Source organism: Cupressus sempervirens, chromosome 5, assembly GCF_028749045.1.
Source record: "Cupressus sempervirens isolate cs-2001-9-10 chromosome 5, ASM2874904v1, whole genome shotgun sequence".
In the NCBI taxonomy this organism is placed as follows: Eukaryota; Viridiplantae; Streptophyta; class Pinopsida; order Cupressales; family Cupressaceae; genus Cupressus; species Cupressus sempervirens.
Window position 1 is genome coordinate 271,536,007 of NC_143122.1, and position 15,712 is coordinate 271,551,718.

The following is a 15,712-nucleotide window of genomic DNA, read 5'->3' on the forward strand; positions in this document are numbered from 1 at the left end:
TGCAGATTACATTTTTTAACATTTAATATTCCAATGCTCATCATTTTAGTTTAGAATAAGTAACTTAATTTTGATCAGTATAGGCACATTGAATCCCAATGAATCCCAAGATAAAATATTATAAGTGCTGTGTTCACAGAATACTTGATACAATTACAAATAGTTCCATAAATCAACCCAATTGAAGAAACATACCTGCTTGAAGTTGCTCCACACATTGCAATCAGGACCACGTCCATTTCGTACTACTCGTATGTCAATATCAGCACCCTAATCCAATTGATTTTTTTCAAAATAGTATACATTAACAATCATGATATGAATTGTGGATTCATGGCATTTTAATAATTTTGAACTAACATGTCAAAATCCCAAACAGATAGACACAAATGATGGCTAAGCCTCTATTTTCTATGATCTCAATACAAGTTGATTGTATAATCCATAAAACATACCATAGTCATGGCCCCAAAATGTGAAGCCGCTACAAGAATGCTCCCTGTTCCAACAAATGGATCATAAACAAGCTTTCCAGGTTGAACTAAGGCTTGATTAGCCATTAGGAATGCAATCTCTGCATCCATAGCAGTTGGACCAAGGTATTTGCGGTTGCTTAATGAAAATGTTGGTAGAAGCTTCCGATCTGCTCCCCCAACCTCACGGCCAAAAAACAAAGTCCTCTGAACTGTTAGGGGAAGCCCATTGTTAGAAAATTGATCATCTGTTTCAATCAGCCAGAATCTGTTGTCTGCATTTCGTAAATCCACACGTCCCTGCAAAAATTATTGCCATATTCAAATATACAATGCTTCAAACTCTCAGTTCAGTGTGTTCTATACAGATCTATTTTGGAAAAGTTCATAATCAGTTTCAAAAATCCTCTACTGCCTTCACAAATAGAACAGAAGAAAGTCAAAGGGTAGAAAATCTAAACAAGCATGAAATGCTCATATGGTAAAACCAAATCATAGCAATAGGGAAAGCATATTTGCATTCAAGTGCAATACAACTACATAGTAAAATCAAAGCATAGCAATAGCGAAAGGCCATTCAAATTCAAGTGCAGACTGATCATATGTACAACCAAAGCATATCAATAGGGTCATATGATAATATCACTAGGGAAGGCTACTGGGAGACTAATCACTAACAACCTAAGTTTATTTATAATAATCAACTGAAATTATGGATAGTAACAAGATAATTAAGAATAAACATCTCATAACTGATAGTCACCAAGCAAATTATCTGTGCTTATCAAAGTATGTGGAGATCATTCCATTTAACACTTCTATTCCACCATATGATCTATTATGATCTATTATTGAATTTGGCAATAATATATTTTTATCAAAGAATGAATGTATGTACAAATAAAGCCCCAATAGCTTTTGTATCGAGCATCTAAAATAATAAAACCCTAAAAGCTTTTGTATTAGGCATCTAAGATGATAAACCCCTAAAAGTTTCTGTATTAGGATATTGTTGAGATAATTTCCTAATCATTTCTCTTGCATCATATGAAATTAAGAATAATCCAGAATTATCATATAAACTCAGAATGTTTCATTACAAACCACTGCTTGTTTTTATAACAAAATGTTTCATTATGAATCACTTGTAGCTTTTGGGCATTTTGTTATAATTTTTATAGAGTAATTTTTATAGAGCATATATGTGCATTTTTTGTTGATTTGTATGTCAACACCCATGTGAAATGTCAACTTAACTCTAATGCTAATGTATTAAGGTTTTATAATGTATATGACAAAAGCCTTATCAATATTAAAATATAAATGAGATTTGTGATTTTTTGAATTTTCCCCCTTTTCAATCATAGTTTGCAAACTTGGACATCAGGCCAAAAAAATTTACTCAACTTGGGAACTCAGTGCCCTCAAACAAACACTAATATACATAACACAAAATATAGCTACAAAATGTATGTTGGCTTCACAAAATCTCCTTAAATGTTGTACTTGTATCCTCTTTGGGTCTTCTCTTAGCTCTCCTTTAGATCCACTCCTATGTCAGCACTAATTCTCCTTCAATTTGCTCAAACACTCACCTTAAATCTACTTTGAAGTTCTGCTTCAGATTTGCTATGAATCGGGGTGATATTCAATGAAAGACCTGACTGGATATCTCAAATGGTCTCTTACTTATACCCACAAATGCACCTCTTCTTTCTAGGTTGGCCAAGTTAGTAAAAAACATTTAAACTTTTCATTTAATTTAAAATCCCTCCCAATAATTGAATGCCCACACCGGAGTAGTTCCGCCCTCTACTAAAGGATACTACATTTACTTATTTTGACAATTAAATCTCCAAAACAAGTCAGCCATGATGCGGCCCATTTATTTCCATCTACTACAAGACTTGGGCAATTCGCAACTCAGGCAGTATTGGAACTTGTCTTTAAGTTGCCTTAAAATAATGCAATTTAATATATTTCAATTTCCTCATTTTCTCAACAGTATCTTGATAATTATGCATGGTCTAAGTCTTCCCTTTGACATCAATGACAATATTTCAAAAAATCCCTCCCAATAATTGAACGCCCACACCAGAGAAGTTCCGCCCTCTACTGAAGGATACTACATTTACTTATTTTGACAATTAAATCTCCAAAACAAGTCAGCCATGATGCGGCTCATTTATTTCCATCTACTACAAGACTTGGGCAATTCGCAACTCGGGCAGTATTGGAACTTGTCTTTAAGTTGCCTTAAAATAATGCAATTTAATATATTTCAATTGCCTCATTTTCTCAACAGTATCTTGATAATAATGCATGGTCTAACTCTTCCCTTTGACATCAATGACAATATTTCAAACAATCTCTCCCTTTGTCATTGATGTCAACCTTGTAAAGAAATAATTTGTACATGAAATAGGATCATATGTCTCTTTCTAGTTGAAATGCTCCCCCTTTTTATATCTCTTGACCTTTGACATCAATGGAAAAGATACATCCAATACTTCTAAAATGAGGGCTCTCCCTTTCTATTATGCTTCCTCTTGACATAAGTAGTGTCATTTTCCCTTTTCCAACAACTCTTCCTCATCCTAGAATCAATGGCCATTATCTTTGAAACGTCTTCTACATGAAGCTAAAAGATTATCCAGTAAATAGCTCCCTCGAATTCATGCTTCTCTTTAATGAAATGCATTAAGTGCAGCTTGCACAAGTGTGCATTCTTCCTTCTCATTATTTATCTCTTGTTTCCTTCTCCATATTTTTGTAATGTCCTCCTATCGTCCATGGTATTCTTCTCCATGACCTGTCTAGGTGGTCTCACAACACCACTCCTGCAATATTGTGCTTTGTATCCATAAACGTTACATTTATAACATATGACATCCTAATCCATAGTGCAAAGTTGCCAAAAGTAAAAAGATATATTTTCTATATTCTTGTTGGTTTTTAATTCCTTAATGCAGACTTTGTTATATACACAATGGCGATGAAATTCTACTAGATCCTTAGTAGTCGAGAATTTGCCTATAATCATAAAAAAAGATCTCCATTCTTGTACGTGTGTCTATATTCAGATTCTCATTTATATAATCTCACAAAATAGCAAAAAGTTTTGCAATGTTGGAAGACTTGTTTTGTTAGTTTGGCCCTTGCCTCAATTTTCCTATACACTTTGTTAAATTAGATTGATTCCTACAAAGTTTTCTTTGCTTTTGATGCATGTTTTGGTTCTAGATGAATTCTTGCTCCTTTTTTCCTATAGATATAGATTGTTGTTGTGTGTCAACACCTCCTTTTTATCCTAAATGTTTTTCATTGCCTATTTAGTATTTGGGCATATGCTCGCCCAAGGATTTGTACTATTGACAGTTCAATGTCATGACTATTTCTATATATCATTAAATTATATTTAAAAATGGTGTATCAAGTACCCTCATCTACTATTTTCAAAAATAGTTATTAATTCCAATACCATATCGATATAAATCTCCCTAGCTACCTTGAAAAAAAACAAAAAACATTTCAATAGGCTTGCCTCCCTTGCAAAGAATAGGTTAAGAGTCACCAAAAAATGATAGGATGACAAGCTCACCACCACTACAATTGACTTGAAGAACACATTTTCAAGTACAAGAAGATCCCAACAATTGATGTTATATATACAAACCCTAGCATTTTAGCGATTCTCGCACAAGTTTGATGCCTATGACCCAAACCTTTCAATCCCTACACATTAAAAACAACTTTCAAGTTTTCCATTTTTGAAGGACTATTTTCTTTTTTTGCAGTTTAAGCATTTTTGGAACCCTTGACCATTTTATAGACATTGAGGTGTTCCAAAGTTACCAAGTTCATACCCATAGGCCCCAAATCAAGTTCGAATATGTACCTAGTACAAGTGTGTCTATGGGTACAATGGATAATTGATATGGCTTATTTGAATATTTTTCAACTGTCAATTAGCATTTAATATTATCTTTGGCATTTAGCAATGATCAATGATCAAGTATCATACTATGAAATTTAGTTTTACAATTATGTATATTTATCTTGTGTTTTTGTATACTAACAATGTAACACCAACACATGGAATGTTGGGACATAGTAAATATCCAATAGTAACATTCAAAATTCAAAATTCAAATGAAAATTCAAATTATCAGCAAACAGAACATTCTAGGCATCCTCGCATTCTGGACGTCTCTTGGTGGCGCTTGGGTTGTGAAATGGCAGAGGTGGGGGTGCTTAACTACTCCAAGTACTTATTCCACAACATCCATGCAACGGGTGCTTCAAGGTTCAGGAGGGTGGTGTCTCCCTAGGTTTCACTTATATATGATACTTACATACACACACACCCATACGTACCCAAACCCCTTTAAAAATCACATACCTATGTACCAGGTTCACGTGCTCACACTTGTTCCCAAACCCAAACCCAAACCAGTGACTTGGAGTTGTTCCCACCACAACTCCTAATATCCTAGCAAAGATGCCCCTTGCTTCTAGAGGGCATCTTGGGAATGTTTCCTTTTATTGGTGGTGGTGGAGGGAGAAGGGTTGAGCAATGAGCAACAAGGGTGTGAAGGTTGAGATAGAATGCTTTATACCATTCAAGATTTGGCTAAGATAGCCATCCAACATCTAGGAGCTTCAGCCAAAATGCAAGGAAGGCCTAATATGAGAGAATAGTTATATTCTAATATAAAATGAAATTGCACAATATGTGTACATGAATATGATTTGACTTTTTATTAAAATGAGAACCCCTCAGTTATATAGGCTATGGTGAGACATAGGACGATATAAGATTAAGAGATGTTTCTTAATCTTGTAACTTGAGAAATAAAGTGATAATGGTCTAAGGATACCTTAAGTAAAATAGTCTCAATGGGACTTAATAGGGAAGCTAGTTAAGGCAATATACCCTGTGCATGCCAGCACACACCCTTAATGCGTAAATTAAAGAGAATATGAAAACATGCAAAGATGGAAGCATTCAAGGATGGGTCCTAACTATGAGGCCATTTTAGGTACCTTAATACATATGAACTCTCACAAACAAAGTAAAGAAGGAAAACCCATAGGGAAAACCACTTCCAAAAGAGAGTCAACTCAAGGATAACTAGAATCATTCAGAGGAACAAGACAATCCAAGGAAGATATCTAGGATAGGATGATCAACTTGACCTCCATACATCTCCCAAATTTTATTCCAAAAAGCACAAGGGAACTCAATGTCAATTGCTATATAGTAATCACCATTATAGCTAACAAAGCCAACAACATGACCAATCTTTTCTTGCCATACAAATTGTTGATACAAGGTACTTGGTTTGAAAAAAAATCCATAGAGATGGGCAAGAGATTAGGCCATCTAATATACTTTAGAGTTTCATATCTTCATGACTTATAGTTCCCTCTTTCCAAGTGCAATGTAGGCAAATATTGCATTACAATTAAAAGCCTCCAAGAGTCAATTCAATGTCATCTCATTAGGGATTTTACTCGGTTCTTACTAGAAGTGTTTGATTGAGTGATTTGAAGGGCAAGGTAGTCAATATCTGCGCATAAACAAATAAAAATGACTAATACTGAAAACTAAGAACTATAAAATATATTGAAATAAAAGGGAAGTTGTATTATGCAACCAACACCCTTGAGTGAAATTTGAATTGAGATTGGGTCAAAAAACCAATCCTCACAAGCTTCAAGACATAGGCTCTTGAAGGCTTGCACAACATTTTAGCAAATTTGAACAGCTTTTTGGATGTCATGTCTCCCCTAGCAACCCTGACCTAGGTCAAGGCCACCTAGGCAACCTCGACCTAGGTTTTCTTAATGAAATTCAGGATTTGGAACTATGACCATGTTCTAATTTGATAACCTTTTGCCATCTCTATTGGAACCTGTAACTAGATTGGATTTGTACATAAGAAGAGAAAAACGATGATTGGGGTTATGTAGGGGTTTGCCTTAGTGAAACCTCGATTTGGAACTCAACCCTACATTGTTAATGAATTGAAATAGAAATATAAATTTAAATGTTTAAATGTCAATACTTGAAAGAAATCATTATGCCTACAATTGATGATGCAAGGTTCTTAGGATAAGTCCTCCATGTGTTGATGCAATAACATGATAAATCACCATGAAATCATAATTGAAACAATAATTGAGGGTAACTTGATGTAATTTGTGTTAAGAAGTAAAGACCACACAAAACTGAGAGGGGGGGTGAAACAATTGTAACCACATATAATTAAATGCAAACTTATAAATCTGAACTCCAACAGTTAAAACAATGATGCACAACAATAAGAAACTATACACCATAATACAATGATTTTGCTAACTAGGAAAACCCTTGAATAGAGGGAAAAAACTTCAACCCACAAGACAGTGTACTGATGGATAAATTCCTTGTGAAACGATGTGACCCTAATAGGAGTCAAATACAATGCATTTAGTACAACAGTCCTTGTTAGAGGACAAATCCTTGTTAGAAGACCTTGAACCCTTGTTTAGAAGGTTCCAACCTTGTTAAAGGCTGATAAGAAACAAATAGACCCACCGCCAAAATGCTCCAGCAAGTGTGAAGAATAAACCTTCAGATAAGATATCCATAGCAATGAACCAAGTGATCTGCAACTTACTTTCCAAAACAATTCCTTTGAAGCTCACCTCAATCATCTAACATAACCTCTACTCTGCTCTGGTTATCCACCATGAGAAAGCTTGCATCAACTAATCATATCATACCTGTTGGTTCCCAAAACCACAGATTGGAATCCTATGAGCCTTGCCTGCTCGATGCTGGGATATCCAACCGGTTAAGGCCAACTTGACAGGATCGATCAATGCAATCCAAATCCCCTGCGCTTCCGGCTCTGCAAAATCGAGGCGGGTGTACCTGATCCTAGACAACAACCTTATATCCAAGATGCTTAAAGAAAATCAATTAGAATGCAAATGCATTGAAAGTTTCCTAGAGGGCAAGGATTATAGAAAACCTCAAATTTGCAAATTACGAATTAAGAATAATAAAATAATATGAGAGTTTTTAAATAAAAGTGATTATTATAGATGATTGCAACAAATGAGTATATTAATTCTTCAAAGGCAAGAAATGAAATAGTTGCCAACATATGGATTATGAATCAATAATAAAAGCCCAATGCTTAATTAAATGGGCAATCAAAGTCAATATTATAAGTTGAAACGTAAAACTTTATAAAGTCTAATATATTTAAACTATAAATTATTTTAATAATTCAGACGCGATGGACCAATTATATAAATGCAATTTTAAACTAGTCTAGGATGCACTTTAACTCCTGCAAAGACAAACTAGATATAAATAGGGAAACAATTAAATATTTCACAGTATCTATGTTTATCAAATTTAAAATGCAATAATGACCCAGTCCACCTATCTGAATATTAAAATAGTTATAGAAATTAATAAGAAAACATTTTAAAAGGACACAACTTAATAATAAATTAGAACTTCGAAATATAAAATAAATAATAATGCCAGAAATAAATCACAACAAAGACACTCCTTACAGATGATCAATCTATTGCGAATTTCAATTCTAGAATCGCATATAAATTTACTTTGTAATTCAATCCACAGGCTTTGTTCAAAACTCCACTTCTCTGCCAATAAAAGAATAGAAATATATCATTGAGCATAAGATAGGTAAAATTTTAAAATATAAATATGAATATTGTCCCCCCCTTTGTCTTTGTTTTACATCTCATATTTATAAATGTGAAAAGGTGTGTTGGTGAATAGCCATTCGGCTTCTAATCCTTTCATAATGATGTAACTCTTCATGAATAACAACTAACCAATATTAAGCTTTTGATATGATTTTAATTATATCCAAAGATAATTGGTGGCTTTAATTATTCCTACCCTATATTCTTCATCGACATGAATTATTTGACACACTCTCATTCCCGTGGTCACCTTTTCTGTGCGATTCCATCTGTTGAATATTAATCCGCAAGCCATATTTACAATATTGACTCATAGTATCCGCATGGAGCCTTCCTTCATCTCACACCCAAACATACACTCGATGCATATATCTACTGTTGACGTAAAGTCTCCTTGTGCATGACTCCCTCCATATATTTTTCCTATTTTCTAACGGCTCTTCCTACTACAAAAATGCAGAGTTAAAATGATTTATACATGAATATATTATTCAGAACTATTTTCATGACAAATAAAAATATGTTTTCTCCTGCAAACGTCCACAGTGACCCCTGATATGTTTTCGAATACTTGGATTGAATCTTCCCTAGATGCCGCTATTCCAAACATAAACTTCTGAAGCCGTCACTCTATAAAAATGGTGCCTTGATTGCTGTTGTTTGTACTCATAGAAATGACGTCAAAGATCAAAGACCTTCAATACTTCTTTGTTTGCAGCAGTATTTCACATATATTGAAAATCATTGACAGGCTTGACAAAGTTGTAATTCATCTCCTTGGCAACTTTGACCCATCACGATGATCATTTATACAAAACTGTGCACACAAGTCTGGAGAAATTTGCTTGCAAGGCACCAACAACTCTGCTACATGGGTACAAGAATTCTCAATGTAACAATCCTGAATATGTGAAGTGGATATTTCTCCTTCAAACTTCTATTGGTCATTTTCCCTTATTACATAATATATGATTTGAGGAATCATCGCACATCCCAACAGTGCTAGGGCTTGACTAAGCCAATCTGCAAATATTAAACTCAATCAATAACAAACATGTCTGGCCCCTCATGGATGCAGGTATATCTACAGCAAGTATGAAAATTCATATAGCTCCTTCATTTGATTGAATATTGTGTTGTTCCGTACATATGCGTGAGAACAAGATCCTGATGAAATTACTGAGCCAAACATGCTATTAAATCAGCATTCATTTTTCTTGACAATCTTCAATTCTTAGTATGCTTCCATCTTATCTGTAGAATTTGTCCTACATCTACATATATCTCTGAGAGATTGCATTAGAGGTTGAATACGAACATAGGACTGCAATAGATTGATGATAGTTGTTTTTCTCTTAGATTTACAGTTTGAACATTGCTCTGAATTTATAACCAATTGGAAAATGAAAATGGAAGGTACAATATGCTGTAATATGTTCTGATTCAATAACTCATAGATCTCAGAATAGACCAAGTACATCATCTGACTTATCAAATGTCTCGTGAGACAACAAAAGATTCAGGATAATGCATAAATGGAGACCCAAAATTTTTGGCTCCATCAGTGGCTCTTGTTGGGGACATATGCCCCTTGTGGGCATAATGAGAATTCCAGCTGTCTCTGGAGGAGCAGACCGAACATCCATGCTTAACATGGTGTACAGTGAAATTAGGTGGCCCCAAGCCCCCTAAAATGAACACTGATCCTTCCCTCTGTCAAACACCTTATTCTGATTATTCAACACTTTGGATTTTGCTGAAGTAGATGCATCATTTTTTTCCTTAATAAAATCTGATCCGTTAGAAAATAAAAAACAATCATCACAACATATGCATCTCCTGTTCAAGAATAGAACTTACATTTGCCTTACCAATAGGATCTTTTATAAGGAAATAAATTTGATTATTTAATTCAAGCATGTGATTTCTTATTTCATTAATTTGATTAGTATACACAAAAGAAAAATCCTCAAAAGATGGATGATGAAAACTTGAAAGCAATTCTTTAAGCATATTAATAACAAATATCACCTCAGGGTATTCAAGGATATTTACCTCAGTATGCTGCTCATATTTCGTACCTAAATCACACGCATCATTTTTATGAACAATACTTATTGATTGTGCTTCCTCAACGCAACCCTTGGCATATGACTTTTGTTTTGCTTTTAAGGAGTCATTAAGTGTATTGTGATCTTTGCTGAATGGAAGGTTCATAGGTATGTAATCAGTCATACTTGCATCAGAATGAGTCACCTTTGTTTGATTTTTCCTTTTGCACACAATCTGCCCCACATTCCGAACAATTCTCTTCACAAGAAGATTTTGAATATAACTGGCATTCAAACATTATTACTTCCATTTTGTCAAGAATCTAATTAATTGAGATATTTGAAAAAATTTCAAGACTAACTTCCAACACTTCCTCCTTATTATGTACATTCGGTTCCATCTCATCTTCACATGTTAAATGCAAAAATTGATCATAAAATGGATTTGAAGATGGGTCTTCTTCAAGGGATGCTACTTTTCTTTTACCAAGAATTTGGTCAGATATGAAATTTGGAATATATTCGGAACCATGCTCATATGATTGCATTTCTTGTTCATATGATAAACTAGGAGATGTCTCATCTACTAAATACATATCATGAATTTTGTCGACTTTGAAATCATTAGTTATGTGATAGTGTTGATGATTGGATTAAAGATCCTCTTCAAACAATGAATTCGAGAAAGCAACCCTAGGAAAATCTTTATGAGAACTTTCATTTTAAACCTTTTCACATCCATATGTTATCTCGTATGTACTTTCTTCCTCTTCCTGAATGTTCGCATTTTCCTCAAGATCTATATAAGAGGTAAATACTTCATTCCCTTGTGCTAATTCATCATATATAGGATCTGAAAATTCTTTAAAATTGTATCCAAATTGATCTGATTCTATACTTAGACCACAATTCACGTCTTCAACAAATATACTATCCTCTTGAGAGTTGTATGCCCCTTAGGGTTCATTGGTTTCCATCTCATGAAAGTAATATGGACTAGTAGAGATGACTGAACTTTCTTGTTCATTGAATATTTCAAAGGACATATCTATTGTCTCATTAATTTGATTTTCTTTGTGTACGGTAAGAAAAATTTGACCTCCTTTTTCAACATACTTTTGATACTCCATGTCTAACAAGGTTGAAATCTCATCCACACTAAGAGAATCCTCCTCATCATTTCCATTTTCTTCACAATCTAATTCCTTACCGGTCTCATCATGATCGACTTCTTCTTCAATTTTTTCTACACTTGAATCTAAAACATTACTATGTTCTTGTTTTATTTTAGTATCTTTTGCTTCATCTTTAATACCTTCTTCCCATATCTGAAGAAGAAGCTTTACATCAGGATCCTTTGGCGAGATTCTCAACTTAACAATTTTGTTTAGAAATTCCATGTAAGGAGGTTTGAGATTCGACGGAATCTCATGATAAGTGTTCATCATCATCAAAAACAAATGTGTTGAAGTCTCACCCTCATACCTTTCCAAATAGAAAAAGGCATCAAGTAGAGACATGTCAGGATCCTCTTCCATGTTGCAACTCTGATCTTCATATTGTTCATAACACATCTCTTCTTCATGGCTTGCATCATAAAATTCAGATAGGAACCATCCTTCAAATTCTTTCCAAGATGAGATACATTGTGTGGGTACTGATTCATACACTTGTCTCGCATCCTTCTTTAAAGTTCTGGCAAACAACTTCATCACTTGATCTTTAGCACAAATCTCATAATCTTCTATAAATGTGTAGAATGCATCCAAATGTCAAATTGCTGATTCATCCCATTCTCCATGGAACTTCGGTACTAGTTGTGAAAGCTTTGGAGATAACTTGCTAGGTTCATCATAACAATTGCTGAAATCCAATGGCAACTTTGACCCATCATTAATAAGAAAACATTTATAAAGGACACAACTTAATAATAAATTAGAACTTCGAAATATAAAATAAATAATAATGCCAAAAATAAATCACAACAAAGACACTCCTTATAGATGATCAATCTATTGCGAATTTCATTTCTGGAATTGCATATAAATTTGCTTCGTAATTCAATCCACGAGCTTTGTTCAAAACTCCACTTCTCTACCAATAAAAAAATAGAAATATATCATTGAGCATAAGATAGGTAAAATTTTAAAATATAAATATGAATATTGTCCCCCCCTTTGTCTTTGTTTTACATCTCATATTTATAAATGTGAAAAGGTGCGTGGGTGAATAGACATACCCATTCGGCTCCAAATCCTTTCATAATGATGTATCTCTCCATGAATAACAACTAACCAATATTAAGCTTTTGATATGATTTTAATTATATCCAAAGATAATTGGTGGCTTTAATTATTCCTGCCCTATATTCTTCATCGGCGTGAATTATTTGACGCATTCTCTCATTCTCGTGGTCGCCTTTTCTGTGCGACTCCATCTGTTGAACATTAATCCGCAAGCCATATTTTACAATATTGACTCATAGTATCCACATGGAGCCTTCCTTCATGTCACACCCGAACGTACACGCAATGCACATATCTACTGTTGTCGTAAAGTCTCCTTGTGCACGACTCCCTCCATATATTTTTCCTATTTTCTAATGGCTATTCCTGCCACAAAAATGCAAAGTTAAAACGATTTATATATGAATATATTATTCAAAACTATTTTCGTGACAAATAAAAATACGTTTTCTCCTGCAAACGTCCACGGTGACCCCTGATATGTTTCTGGATGCTTCGATTGAATCTTCCCTGGATGCCGCTATTCCAAACATAAACTTCTGAAGCCGTCACTCTATAAAAATGGTGGCTTGATTGCTGTTGTTTGTACTCACAAAAATGATGTCAAAGATCAAAGATCTTCAATAGTTCTTTGTTTGCAACAATATTTCACATATATTGAAAATCATTGGCAGGCTTGACAAAGTTGTAATTCATCTCCTTGGCAACTTTGACCCATCACAATGATTATTTATACAAAACTGTGCACACAGGTCTGGAGAAATTTGCTTGCAAGGCACTAACAACTCTACTACATGGGTACAAGAATTTTCAATGTAACAATCCTGAATATGTGAAGTGGATATTTCTCCTTCAAACTTCTATTGGTCATTTTCCCTTATTACGTAACATATGATTTGAGAAATCAGTGCACATCCCAACACTATTAGGGCTTGACTAAGCCAACCTGCAAATATTAAACTCAATCAATAACAAACATGTTTGGCCCCTCATGGATGCAAGTATATCTACAGCAAGTATGAAAATCCATATAGCTCCTTCATTTGATTGAATATTGTGTTGTTTCGTACATATGCGTAAGAATAGGATCCTGATGAAATTACTGAGCCAAACATGCCATTAAATCAGCATTCATTTTTCTTGACAATCTTCAATTCTTAGTATGCTTCCATCTTATCTATAGAATTTGTCCTGCATCTACATATATCTCTGAGAGATTGCATTAGAGCTTGAATACAAACATAGGACTGCAATAGATTGATGATAGTTGTTTTTCTCTTAGATTTACAGTTTGAACATTGTTGTGAACTTATAACCAGTTGGAAAATCAAAATGGAAGGTATAGTATGCTGTAATATGTTCTGATTCAATAACTCATAGATCTCATAATAGACCAAGTACATCATCTGACTTATCAAATGTCTCGAGACAACTAAAGATTCAGGATAATGCATAAATGGAGACCCAAAATTTTGGGCTCCATCAATACCCATGATGAAAACCAACCAAGGAAAACATCTTTCCTTTATACACCTTACAATTAATTAATTAGATCAGCTTGTTAAGGCTTTCCCAATGTACAATTAATAACATATGCCATGCTAAGGCATACACACCTTCATAGGCATCATTACAAATATCACAATATAGTTCCCATACATTACAACAAAGAAATTATATTTTACAATGATAAACTATATGTTTCCTCAACACTGTCGTACACTGCATGTTACACAATAGTGACCTTTCCAAAATAATCCAAATGCTTCCCAATATCTAATATAGGTGCACGAACAAGTCTTCTACCATAATCCAAGCTCGCTAACATTAATTCATGCTCGCCAATAAGATACAATAAAAATACGATCAATTGTCTCTGTCAATAATCCACGTACATTGGTAAGCTACCAGTCTTCACCAAACAAATTGTAACTGATTCAGAACTGAACATAGGCCTCAGCGAACATACACATGATGTCTATACTCATTCTTCTACACAAATCTAAGATCGTATAGCTTAACCTATCATATACCAACTTCGTTGTACTAACAATCATTCTGCAATATACAGAATCTTTGTCTATGATGATCACATTAACATATTTTGTCATCTGTGACAAAACTAGTCATGACTAAAACATCAAAGCAATACGTCCAAGTGCCAACAAAGACCTCTATGCCTAACCATCTCCCCCTTTGGCAATGATGTCAACATATGGTAAAAAGTCATCAACCCAAAAAGTAACCTTATATGTTGTTGACAACTTGATAAAATTTATTGGAAATCCTCAACATATATAGCTTTCTCAACTCTGATATAATCCTGAAATAATTTTCTCTAATCGATTGCTCTCCTTTACTGCTGCTACTCCTCTTTCACTTAGGTTTTTCACTTAACTATTATCCCCCTTTGACATCAATAGAAAAGGTGCCAATATGCCAAACATCAATTGACCTTTTGAAATTCTGCCCCTTTGATGACGATCTTCATCAAAGTACTTGCAATGGCTCAAGCCAATTTGCATCCAAAATATGTCAAGTGCCAACAAACACTGTTATGTTAAAAATCATTACATAAGAGAGATAGATTTGCTCACTTCAACCACCCCCCCTAAGGAGTAATACCATGCATCATGTCCAGATGAATTAATAAGCTCTGAATATACTGGACTGATGCAAATCTGCATCAATTACTCTGCACTAGGTGGGCCATTACCCCAAGCATACCTTTGAGATACTCAAAGGTGTCTTTAGCCAATGTTTTAGTGAATATATCTACTATCTACTCTTTTGTGCTTGCATACTCCAATCTAATTTTCTTCTCAGTGAACTCTCTCAGAAAATGATACTCAATTGCAAAGTGCTTAGTCTTGGAATGTAAAACTAGATTTTTAGACATGTTAGTTGTACTTGTGTTATCACAATGCATAATAGTAGGTTCAGAATATGTAACACCAATATCCTTTAGCATTTGTTTCATCCACATTACTTGATTACAATTATTTGTTGCTGCTACATATTTTGCTTTTGTTGTAGACTGAGAAATACAATTTTGTTTCTCGGTCAACCATGATACTAGCCTTCCTCGAAGGAAAAATGCTACTCCACTTGTGCTCTTCCTATCATCTGCAATCCCTACCCAATCAGCATCAATATAGGCATAGAATGTAAAATCATTAGATCTTTCATACCATAAGACCAATTC

General features: G+C 34.3%; 1 protein-coding gene across 1 annotated transcript in view; it reads right to left on the reverse strand.

Moving 5' to 3' along the window:
* TRM11 (tRNA modification 11 protein) overlaps positions 1-15,712 on the reverse strand; it is a 112,554-nt gene that overhangs the window by 29,776 nt on the left and 67,066 nt on the right. Inside the window, exons 3-4 of the mRNA XM_089829732.1 lie at positions 456-773; positions 196-270 (exon numbers count right to left, since the gene is read on the reverse strand). Coding sequence (XP_089685858.1) covers positions 196-270; positions 456-773 — 393 coding nt within the window. The remainder of the gene's footprint in view (positions 1-195; positions 271-455; positions 774-15,712) is intronic.